This window comes from Felis catus, chromosome B3 (assembly GCF_018350175.1).
Source record: "Felis catus isolate Fca126 chromosome B3, F.catus_Fca126_mat1.0, whole genome shotgun sequence".
In the NCBI taxonomy this organism is placed as follows: domain Eukaryota; kingdom Metazoa; phylum Chordata; class Mammalia; order Carnivora; family Felidae; genus Felis; species Felis catus.
Genome location: NC_058373.1, coordinates 120,360,833 through 120,372,922, shown reverse-complemented (window position 1 = coordinate 120,372,922; position 12,090 = coordinate 120,360,833). Strand labels below are relative to the sequence as shown.

Sequence of the window (12,090 nt, the reverse complement as noted above, 5' to 3'; positions counted from 1 at the left end):
CCTTTGGATGGCTTTAGGATGAGATAATCTCCAGAAAAATGTGGGATTAGAGTTTGGGAACTTTCAGCCCCATCCTCCCCCCACCCGACCTCTGAAGCGGGGAAGGGAGCTGGAATTTGAGCTCTATAAAAACACATGAACGAGGAAATTCTGCGAGCTTCCTGGTCAGTGAACACGTCACACCAGTACTGGGAGGGTGGCATGCCTAGAGAGGCCCCCACATCTTTTCCATCCGGCTGTTCCTGAGTTGGGTCCTTTATAATAAACAAATAAAGTAAGTTACTTACTTTACCAGTAAGTAAAGTGTTTGCCTGAGTTCTGTGAGCCATTCTAGCAAATTATAGAACTTGAGTAGGGGTCATGGGAACCCTCAGTTTCTAACGGGTCAGTCAAAAATATGGCTGCCACCACCAGGACTTTCCAATGGCATCTCCAGTGGAGGCAGTCTTGTGGAACTGAGGCCTTTGCTGGTGGAGTTGGTCAGCATTAACTCCAAGTAGTTGGTGTCAGAATTAAACTGAATTGTAGGACACCCAGCTGGTGCTAGAAAATTGGAGAACCGGCTGGCATCAGAAAAAAAGAGGCACATCAACACCTCATATAAGCGGAATCGTATAGTATCTCTCCTTTGGTGGACTACCTTATTTCACTTCACATTTTCCAGGTTCATCCATGTGTGACATGTGTCAGAATTTCCTCTCCTTTCAAGGCTGAATAATATTTCATTTTATGTGTACATCACGTAACGCATGTGTAGATGGACACTCAGGTTGCTTTCACTTTTTGGCTGTTGTGACTGATGTCGCTATAAACAGGGGCATACAGATAACTGTTTAACTTCTGCTTTCCGTTCTTGTGGGTAAACACCCAAAAGTAGAATTGCTGGATCACATGGTAATTCTATTTTCAATTTTTTAAGGAACTGCCACTGTGTCTTCCATATGACTACACCATTTTACATCCCATCAGCAATGCACTGAGGGCTCCAGTTTCTCCACACCCTGGCCTACACTTGTTTCCTTCTTTTTTCTTTTTTTGTAGCCATCCTACTGAGTGTGAGATGGTATCTCGTTGTGCTGTTGATTCGCCTTTCCCTGATGATGGGCATCTTTTTATGTGCTTATTGACTATTTGTATGTCTTTTTTTTTTTTTTTTTGGTGAAATATTTACAAGTCCTTTGCTCATTTTTAAGTGAGATTGTTTCTTTTATTGTTCAACTGGAGGAGTTCTTTATATATTCTGGGTATCAACCCCTTATCAGATACATGATTTGAAAGTATTTTCTCCCTTTGCACGTGTTACTTTTTCACTCTATTGATAGTGTCCTCTGGTGCAAAGAAGTGTTTTATTTCGATGTCGTCCACTGAATCTATTTTTTTTCTTTTGTTGCCCATGCTTTTAGTATGACAACCAAGAAATCATTGCCATCATCACCAAATCCAACATCAGTAAGCTTTTTCCCTACGCTTTCTTCTAACGGTCTTACAGTTTTCCCAGCACCATTTGTTGAAAAGGCTAGTGATAATGATGTGTCAGTGTAAGTTCATCAATTGTAACAAATGTGCCACGGTGGCTTATAGTTTTCTCAACACTGTTTATTGAAAAGACTGGTGATTATGATGTGTCAATGTAGGCTCAACAATTCTAACAAATATACCGCTCTGGTGGGGGATGTTGAGAATGGGGGAGGCTATGCATGGTGGAGGTGGAGGGTAGGGAGTATATGGGAAATCTCCGTACCTTCTACTTAATTTTGCTGAAAACCTAAAAGTGCTCTAAAAAAAAATAGTATTTTAAGGGGGGCGCCTGGGTGCCCAGCTCAGTTGATTAAGCTTTGGACTTCGGCTCAGGTCATGATCTCAATGGTTTGAGGGTTCGAGCCCCGTGTCGGGCTCTGTGCTGACAGCTTGGAGCCTGGAGCCTGCTTCGGATTCTCTGTCTCCCTCTTTCTCTGCCCCTCCCCTGCCCACACTCTGTCTCTCTGTCTCTCTGTCTCTCTCTCTCTCAAAAATAAACATTTAAAAAAATAGTCTTTTTTTTTTTTTAAGTAAATGGTTTCCACTGGCCTTAGCATCCTTGTTGAAATCATTTGACCACATATGTGAGGGTTTATTTCTGGGCTCTCTATTCCATCAGTCTATATGTATGTCTTCTGCCAATACCGTACTGTCATGATTAGTACAGCTTTGTTATCAGTTTTAAAATCAAGAAATGTGACACCTCCAATTTTGTTGTCCTTTTCCAAGATTGTTTTAGCTATTCAGTGTCCCTTAAATTTCCACATGAATTTTAGAAGCCATTTTTCTATTTCTGCAAATAACATCATTGGGATTCTAATGTGGAACTCATGGACTCTGGAGATTTGTTTTTGGTAGTATTTCCATCTTAACAATATTAAGTCTTCCAGCAGTCTTGGGCGAATTTATTCCTAGGTGTTCTGTTTTTGATGCTCCTGTAAGTGGAATTGTCTTCTTAATTTGCTTTTTGGATTGTTCATTGTTAGTGCACAAAAATACAATTAGGTCACAGTGTTGCAAATTCAGTTTGCAGAAAGGAACTAGTCCTCGGGAGCACAGCATGGGGAAGGGGGGGGAGAGGGAGGGAAAATGTATGCAAAGAGGCCGTGAAATGTCCTACCAGTTTGAATGTGGCTTTATCTTGGTCGGGTGTTTGCCTGATTGCTATCTTTGACGAACCTCCAGAATTCCCACAAAGAAATTATTTTAGCTGGTTTCTAGTTTATTTAACATTTCTGTGGGGGAGCTAGGGTCTGAAGCTTCCTGACCCACCATCTCGTTGATGTCACTCTTCGAGGCATAAGGCTTATTCCCCAAGCAGTGAGTGTCTCTCCAAGGAGAGAATCAAGGAGCCTCACTGGTCACAGCAGACAGACCAGACTGGGAGGGAACAAGAGACAAGCTGGACAGAAATGGGGAGGAGCAGGGGTCTTAGCGGGCTAACCCGAAGACTTAGACTTGATTCCACGGACTTGCCAGGCTCCTGCGACAATGCACCAAGGCAACAAAGACAAGATACAAGTCAGACCAGGCCAACCTGAACCTTCTCCAGTGCCCTGAATGGAAGGTCAAGGAAACAAAAGGAATAGGGTGCATCAGCCAGGTTCCACCTCACATTCCACCAGAGCCTGCCCTCAACACCCACCCCCACCCCCCACCCCCCACCCCCCGCCAGGGGTTGGAGTATATGTTCAAAACCTTAAATGAATCCGAATTACGAGCCCCACCCCCCAGCCCCAGTCTCTTCCCTCAATCTGAAGGATGGGCAGCTGAGCTCCCAGCTGCTCCCACCTGCACACCAGACTGCATACAGCAAGCACATAATCTGTCTGCCCTGACAATAACGTAGCTTCGAGCAAGAGGCTGCCTTCCCATGGCCTGCTGTTCCTCTCTCCTGGCGATTTCAAAAACTGATCGGTAGTGTCACGTGGGAAGCCAGGTGAAAAGACAGAAGCCCGGGCCCCGCCCCTAGAGAGTCCAGTTAAGGAAGTCCTCGTAGGGGCCCAGGCCTCTGGATTTTTATCCAGCCCCTTGGGTGAGGTGCGATCACCATTTTTGGCTTGGAGCACTGGTCTGGTTTCCTCCCCAGAGCTGCTAGACCCCAAGTTCATTTCTGCCAGCCTGTATGTTTGGTGCGTACTTTCCGACTGACAGGAAAACTAGAATCCACTTCCCTAGAAGTCTCCAACTGGAAGTTTGGTGGTTTTGTTGTTTTTTGTTTTTTAATGCTTATTTCTTTTTGAGACAGAGCGCGCGCGCGCGCACTCAAGAGAGGGGCAGAGAGACACAGAATCCGAAGCAGGCTCCAGGCTCTGAACTGTCAGCACAGAGCCCGACGTGGGGGCTCAAACTCACACACCATGAGATCGTGACCTGAGCCGAAGTCAGATGCTTAACCGACCGAGCCACCCAGGTGCCAAACTGTAAGTTTTCTCTGATCCACAGTTTCAAAAGATAGAATATAATTAAACACACACTTACGCATTAGTTATCAGCATTAAAAAAAAAAAAAATAGATTTCATAAGCCAGACACGGAAAGATAAATATTGTCTGATTCCACTTATATGAGGTCCCTAGCAGAGGCAAATGCATAGAGACAGAGAGCAGAAGAGAGGTCACTCTGGGCTGGAGGGAGGGGGACTGGAGGAGCTACTTGATGGGTGCAGAGTTGTTGAGGGAGATGAAAAGGTTTTGGGTATAGAGCCCGGTAACGCTTACATAACACCGTGAAGGCGTTTAAGGCCACCGAATTGGACCCTCGTGAAGAGTTAAAATGCTACACATGATGTCTCTTTTACCAGAATAAAAACAAATAAACCAACCAAACAGACTTCACCTAAAAATCTGGATATCTTGTTTCTCCTTCAACAACCACCACGCCCAAGTGAGATCGGGTAACGCTGGGTCCCGCTTTGTCTGTCAACAGTTGGCGGGAGGGAAGCAGCTGCTCTCTGTAGATGGGGAGGGGGCTCTCACGTTTGCTGTGACCCCACCACACCCTAATTTCATCTCGACTCTATCACATTTCTAAGACCTGGCTGGCCCCCAGGAGCATTTGAGGGTTGGCACCGGCCCCACCCCATCAGTCATCACTGACGCACCCAAGTCAGTCACCACTTGTCTCTGTCTTCCCGGCCCTGGTCTATTCCTGTCTTCCGGTGCATGAGGGGAGGCCCAGAAGTGGTCAGCCGTGAGGGCAGGCTCTCCACGTGCTTTAAGTAACAAGAGCAAACGCTAGCGGAGAACAAGAGTTTGCCTTCACCTCCCCCAGCTTCACTCAGACCGTGAAACGCCTCTGACGTTAGAAAATCCAGAGTGGGGGCGCCTGGGTGGCTCAGTCGGCTAAGTGTCCAACTCTCGATTTCGGCTCAGGTCATGATCTCACGGTCCTTGAGTTCGAGCTCCGCATCAGGGCAGAGCCTGCTTGGGATTCTCTCTCTCCCCCACTGACCCTACCCTGCTGGTGCTCTCTCTCTCTCTCTCTCTCTGTCTCTCTCTCTCCAAATGAATGAACTTTTTTTAAAAAAATTTAAAAAAGAAGAAAAAGAAAATCCCGAGTGATAAGCCTAGACTTTAACACACCCCAATGACCATGATTTTGCAACAGGAGTAGGTTGACCACCCACCTCATGACCCTGAGTCAGACGGACCAGGACCCGGTGTCAGACACCCGGCCTCTCGGAGTATTACCAGACTTTTAGCCAGTCCCGCAAATACCACTTCCTCGAGGCTGGCCTCAGTTTCCTAGAGCCCATCTTTATCTGCTAGAATCTGATTTCCAGTATTGAAATATTGAAACATGATGTGGTTCAGGACAGGGTCCTCTAAATTCTGGCACCTGGAATGTTTTGGGCTGAAGGAGTTTGAGGAAATAGAAGCAGAAGGTCACCCTGACCTCCTCCTCCTTGCCCTTCTTCTCTGGAAGAGGCCTTAAAAACCTCCTTCCTGTGAGAGTTACCACTCCCATACCAGGCAAAGGAGCACCCTTACCTCTGAAGACAAAGGGATGCCAAGGAGAACCCTGACAAGCAGGCCGTGCTCAGCTCCCCCAGTTCACCACGCTAACTTCGTACTCCTGACCTGGCATTTCCCTCCGCCATGGTGCACTTTTCACCAAACCTCGCATAAATGTACACAGCACTGTTTCTTCCTTTCCTCGGGGAGGCTCCCATGTCATGGAATACTTATCATACATTCGGATGGAGGCGCCTGGCTGGCTCAGTCAGTTGAGCATCTGACTGTTGCTTTCAGCTCAGGTCATGATCTCACGGTTCGTGAGTTCGAGCCCCGCGTCGGGCTCTGTGCTGACGGCTCAGAGCCTGGAGCCTGCTTCAGATTCAGTGTCTCCCTCTCTCTCTCTCTGCCCCTCCCCTGCTCACACTCTGTCTCTCTCTCTCTCTCAAAAAAAATAAACATTAAAAAAAATTTTTTGACAGGGCGCCTGGGTGGCACAGTCGGTTAAGCGTCCGACTTCAGCCAGGTCACGATCTCGCGGTCCGTGAGTTCAAGCCCCGCTTCGGGCTCTGGGCTGATGGCTCAGAGCCTGGAGCCTGTTTCCGATTCTGTGTCTCCCTCTCTCTCTGCCCCTCCCCGTTCATGCTCTGTCTCTCTCTGTCCCAAAAATAAATAAACGTTGAAAAAAAAATTTTTTTTTAAAAAAAATTTTTTTTGAAACAAACGTGGATGATGTTCTCCTGATAATCTGTCTTCATCGGTTTAATTTTGAGACCCTAAAAGGGTCAAGGAAAACTGCCCCTTCTCACCCCCTAAGTAGCATCATTGTTCCAGATCTGCAAGTTCAACCTGTCTATGGAACACATCTCATCATTCCTGGGAAATGTGACTGGGCTATAAGGGTGAAATACATGCCTATTTTCAAAGGGTATGAAAAAGGAATGTAAAACAACTTACTAGTGATTTTATCATATTGATTATATGTTGAAAGAATATTCTGGATATATCGGGTTAAAGAAAATAGAGTACTAAAACTAGTTTCACCTGCTCTTTCCACTTTTTCTTTCTTTCTTTTTTTTTTTTTTTGACAGAGAGAGAGAGAGAGAGAAAGAGTGTGAGTGGGCTGGGGAGGGGCAGAAAGAGAGGGAGACAGAGGATCCGAAGCAGGCTCCGCACTGACAGCAGAGAGCCCGCGGGGCTGAAACCCACGACCTGTGAGATCACGACCTGAGCCAAAGTCTGGCACTCGACTGAATGAGCCACCCAGGTGCCCTTTGCTCTTTCTACTTTTTAAAAAATGTACATTTCACCGATTTTTTAATGTAGCTAGTAGAAAATTTAGTTGTACACGTGGCTCGCACTATATTTCCATTGGCCAGGGCTACGTCCGACAGCCCAACCAGCCACGGCTGCCGCAAAACTGATTCTGGAAGGCTAGCATACAGGAGTCCACCCTGACCCACAGGGGAAACATCCCAAGCCACCCCCACTGGATGCCGGAAACTACAGCCGGTCCTGAACCCTATACACACCACGTTTTTTTCTACACATTATCTACCTATGATAAAGTTTAATTTGTAAATGAGGCACAGGACGAGATTAGCAACAGTTAGTAGTAAAATTGAGCCACTCTAACAATATGCTGTAATAAAAGTTATGTGAGTGACGCCTCTCTCTCTCTCAAAATACCTTCTTGTACTGTACTCGCCCTTCTTACGATGATGTGAGTTGATAAAACGCCTAGTGATGAGACAGAGTGAGGTGGATGATGTGGCACTGTGACACAGTATTGGGTGACGGGTGACCTTCTATAAGTCAGAAGGAGGCCCATCCGTTTCCAGGCGGACCACAGGTGACTGAAACCATGGAAAGTGAAACCACAGATAAGGGGAGACTACTGCACCCTAACTCAAAAAGCAAACATTCTCTCCTACTCCGCTTCTGGGTGACACTGTGTTCTCGGCTGTCCAAGGGCCCTTGAGGAAGTCCCTTCCCATCTTAGTGCTGTAGGCTCATCGGGGCTGGAGCTCACTTGGTCTCTTCCGGCCTCCACATCTCTCTCTCTTCCAATGCCACCAAGCTAGCACCAGACTCCAGGACAGGGCTCTCGCCCAACCCTTCCACTATAACGTTGTCCACGTGACTCAAAACCCCACGTGGATCATTTCCCCGGAAGCAATGGAACAAGTGTTGCTACATGCCAGGCTGTTACCCCCGTGCCAGTGGCCAGAGCCAAAGGGAAGAGGCTCGGTTGCAGTTCTAAGACTCCTTCCCTGTCTCACCCCAGCTGAGGGCTTCACTGGTTTCTTCTCCCCTAAAGACCAGAGGCCCCCTTCTTGTGCCTCCCGCTAGGCTCAAAGGGGCAGAATAGGGTGGGTGGGAAGGCGATGCTAATGCCAAGCACTCCAAAACCCAAAACAGGTTCGAGGCTCTGATCCTGGAGAAAACTGCTGGATACTTTATCACCACCAACAACCAGACACAAGGGGCAAGATTTGAACCTCACAATCCTGCCCGGCCCCCTTTAAAAAAATATACGCTTTAGGGGCACCTGGGTGGCTCAGTCCGTTAAGTGTCCGACTTTGGCTCAGGCCATGATCTCTCGGTTGGTGAGTTCGAGTCCCGCGTCAGGCTCTGTGCTGACAGCTCCGAGCCTGGAGCCTGCTTCAGATTCTGTGTCTCCCTCTCTCTCTGACCCTCCCCCGTTCATGCTCTGTCTCTCTCTCTGTCTCAAAAATAAATAAACGTTAAAAAAAAAAAATTTAAAAAAAAAACCCCATGGAGAATGAAAATAAGTCCTTTATGCGTAGGTCTGTCCGGGTGTCTGTTTGTTTGTTCATTTGTTTATGGGAATCTTAGTGCCTGGCGCAATTTTAAAATCTGGTACAGGAACTTTGCAAAGGCAGGGATTATCTTTACAGCCCTAGCACAGTGTCGGGCACAAGGCAGGTACCAGATGAATACTGAATGAATGAATGAATGAATGAACAAATGTGAAGCAAACAGAGCTGGTGCATGTGTGCAGCATGTCAGAGGTGCTAGAAGTCAGAGTTACCAGGGCACGGGTGTTTGCTGATCAGTGTGAGGTTTGCAAGCCACAAAGAATTCTTCTGTGGAATAGCATTTAAAATCTGTTTAGACAGGAGCGCCTGGGTGGCTCAGCCAATTAAGCGTCCGACTTTGGCTCAGGTCATAATCTCACAGTTCGTGAGTTCCAGCCCCACATCGGGCTCTGTGCTGACAGCTCAGAGCCTGGAGCCTGCTTTGGATTCTGTGTCTCCCTCTCTCTCTGCTCCTCCCCGACTCATGCTCTGTCTCCCTCTCTCCTTCAAAAATAAATAAAAACACTAAAAATTTTTTTAAATCTGTTTAGACAAATTTGTGGAGCCTTTTTTCCTACGCAGCAAAGCTCAAGTTACTCTAATAATATTTCTCCTCCATTCAGCCTGCTTTCCTCAAAAAGAAAGGTAAAAACACACGCCAAGAACCAGACACGGTCATCTCTACGTGAGGAAGCATAAACAATTGTTTTTCATAATTTTTTTTAGGGTGAAACCCAAAAGATCAAATGAAACACATGCCTCCGTGATACAAATATATGCTGTCAGAGTGTTTTTGAATGCAAAATTCTTCGCATTTCCTGACCTCGGTGGGGAGTGCGTGTGGGGAATGGATAAACAGTTTCATTAAATTTTAAAGATATATCTAGTATTAAGTTCCCTCACAGGTGTGTAAGAAGGCACCTGAAAACCTGTTCGTTTATGCTTTATGGTTTACAAAAAAATTCTGGATTCTCCGATCTCGCCAGGCGACCTGAGGTCTTCCTTCTCCCAGTTAGCAATCCTGCCCTCCCCAAACAATGGGTTTGAGATTGCAGTGACCTTGTCTGAATCGTGTTTTGTTGCTAATAGGGAGATTTCAGGGGTGCCTGGGTGGCTCAGTCGGTTGAGCGGCCGACTTCGGCTCAGGTCATGATCTCACGGTCCGTGAGTTCGAGCCCCGCGTCGGGCTCTGTGCTGACGGCTCAGAGCCTGGAGCCTGTTTCAGATTCTGTGTCTCCCTCTCTCTCTGACCCTCCCCCGTTCATGCTCTGTCTCTCTCTGTCTCAAAAATAAATAAACATTAAAAAAAATTTTTTTTTTTTAAAAATAGGGAGATTTCACCCTTGGGAGTCTTCAAAGGTCATGACCTTCATCCCCCAGCTTTACCCTCCTGTAAGGGAAAAATCCTATAAGAACTAGGGGTTACTGGTCACAGCCACGACTGCGTCCGCCTGCGAAGAAGTGAGACCCAGAGGCAAAGGTCCAGATAAAGCAGGATCCCAACTTTTGGGATCATAACCTCAACTGAGCCGCAAAGAATCTGAGCTCCTCCTTCTACAAAGAAGGTGAGAGAAGGGATTGAGATATGAGCTCTCCACACCTTTCCCAAAAGGTTTTCTAGGCCTTAGAAATTCAGAGAAAGATTTCTACTCCACCCTGCTGGGTTTGGCTTTAACCCCCAGGGCAGGAGTTTGGCCCAAAGCATCGTTCCCACTGTTCTGACTTCAGCTGTGTATAAACGAAGGTAAGAACAGTGCCAAACAACCGTCAGGGCAGCATTCTGGAAGAGCCTGCGTGCTACAGGAGATACTGCACTCTAGGAAAGTTGGTTCGTCAGGCTAAACACATCTGCCAGTTCTGGTGATACCAGAATAATCTGACACTCCCATGGACTGCTCCCTGAGAAAGAACAGCTTTCCTGAAATCACAGGTCTAAGCTGGTGGACCGGCAGGTCAGGAAGGCGTATGTTCCAGAAGCCTGCTTTCGGCTGGGGGAGGAGACATTGTTGGTGAAAGCAAAGGTCCCCTCCTTTTCTGTTTCCCTGCACTTCTCTCTCGCAGCCATCCAGTCACAATCACTCACTCCCACCGTCGGTCACACCCAGCCACGAAGTCACCCAGAGTCACAAACACTGCTGAAGTCAGAAAATGACAGTGTCCCGCAGGCTTAGGTGCAGTCAGGCACACTCTTAACGCACTGAGCCTCACACAATGATACGACGCCCGTTGCTCTGAACGCGGGCCAACAACTCAACCCACCTGATTGCCGAAGACAGCTATGGAACAGGCCGTTGACACCTCATTGGCCCCGAACCAGACTGAAGCGATGCGGGAGGGCATGCCCAGGATGAAGACCTGGGCCACAGAGCAGATGATCTGGCCCAGCACGGTGACGGGGAAGAGATGCGGCTTCAGGCTGCCCAACTTCACCCAGGCCCCCAGGCAGTTGAGAGCGGACCCTGTGAGGGCGATGGTGCGCAGGCCGAATTTCTCCAGCAGCCAGGCCACGGGCAGCAGCAGAGGGATGTAGGTCAGCATGTAGCACATGGACAGCCAGTCGATGGCAAAGGCGCTGACCCCGTAGAAGTGCATGAAGATGTTATTGATGGAGCCGTACTGGATCCACTGGAAGGCGTTGCACATGGAGTAGCAGCTAAACAGCAGGACCACCACCCAACGGCGCTTGCTCACCTTGATGACACTAAGGTCCTCGGGGCACGAGCTACTGGGGCGGGCCAAGCCACCGGACTGGGCCAGCGTACTGGGGTGGGCCGAACTGCTCGGGCGGGCCGACACGGTGGGGTGGATGGAGACACTGGGGTGGGCCGACACGCTCGGGTGCATCGACACGCTCGGGTGCGTGGACACGCTCTGGTGCCCCGAGGCGCTGTGGTCCACCCGGAGTGCGGGGTCCTGCGCGGGCGTGCCATTTTGCTCCTGTTGGTTGGGATCTTCATTCACCATGACCACAGCCCCTGCTGAAGCCCTAGACAGGTGCTGAGGACTCCAGCACTCTTAAGGGACAGTGGCCTCGGCTGCCGCCTTCGAGCTGTCGGGGCACTTGCCCTGGCCCACCCCGGAATAAACGGAGACCAGAGCCTTCGTACAAGCTGCTAGCAGAGCTCCCCTGCACTCACCCCCAGGCTTCTGCTCCCACTTTTCCTGGGTGTCTTCAGCCCCCGACCGCTGACCCAGGCTGGCCGCGGACAACTCAGCCCGGTCCTGGCTACGGGTGCCTTGAGTCCTCCCGAGGGGTTCAGGCCAAGGTCAGCCCCTCAAATCTCGGGGGAAAAGTTCGCGCCTTGCACGGAGCCTCTAGGTGGAACTGGGTTCCGCTCCCGGGCCGGCTTGGGGCCCCGCCCCCTCGGGCGCACGTGACCGCCCCACCCCCGTCCAGCCCGGCTTCCCCCCACCCTCCTGCCCCCCCCACTCCCTCCAGCCTTCTCCAGCCGGGCTGGTCCGGCTGCGCAGTTGTTTCGACACAGCTTGCGGGGTGCATTCCTCCCCCACGCCCCGGGTGCCATGGAAACCGCCCGGTTAACCCCCACCCCCACCCCACCCCCACCCCGCACTGCCCCTCAAATGCATTTGCGCCTCCCAGGGGAGCCCGCAGGAAAACAAACACCGACTCTGCGGAGGTGACCCCACAGACAGAGTCTCCTCCGCGCCTGTCCCCGTTCCCTGCGCGCGGGCACCGATGCCCGGCGCCTCCAGTGTTCTGGGGAATCGAAGAGGGATTCCGGACTTTTTCCCACTTGGCTGAGCTCCCAGATCCTTGCTGAACTTTCCGGTGTA

The 12,090-nt window shown here is 49.4% G+C and overlaps 1 protein-coding gene across 5 annotated transcripts in view; it reads right to left on the bottom strand.

Moving 5' to 3' along the window:
• The window catches only part of FLVCR2 (FLVCR heme transporter 2), a 57,947-nt gene extending 46,318 nt beyond the window's left edge, over window positions 1-11,629 (bottom strand). For 3 of the 5 annotated variants that reach the window (XM_045060278.1, XM_019833323.2, XR_002158800.2), the window contains exon 1: window positions 10,555-11,626. In XM_045060278.1, coding sequence (XP_044916213.1) covers window positions 10,555-11,259 — 705 coding nt within the window. In that variant the 5' untranslated portion in view covers window positions 11,260-11,626. Of the gene's footprint in view, window positions 1-10,554 lie in introns of all 5 variants that reach the window. The other 2 variants (XM_045060279.1, XM_003987879.5) reach the window with 2 other exon arrangements.
• Window positions 11,630-12,090: the final 461 nt, after the last annotated feature.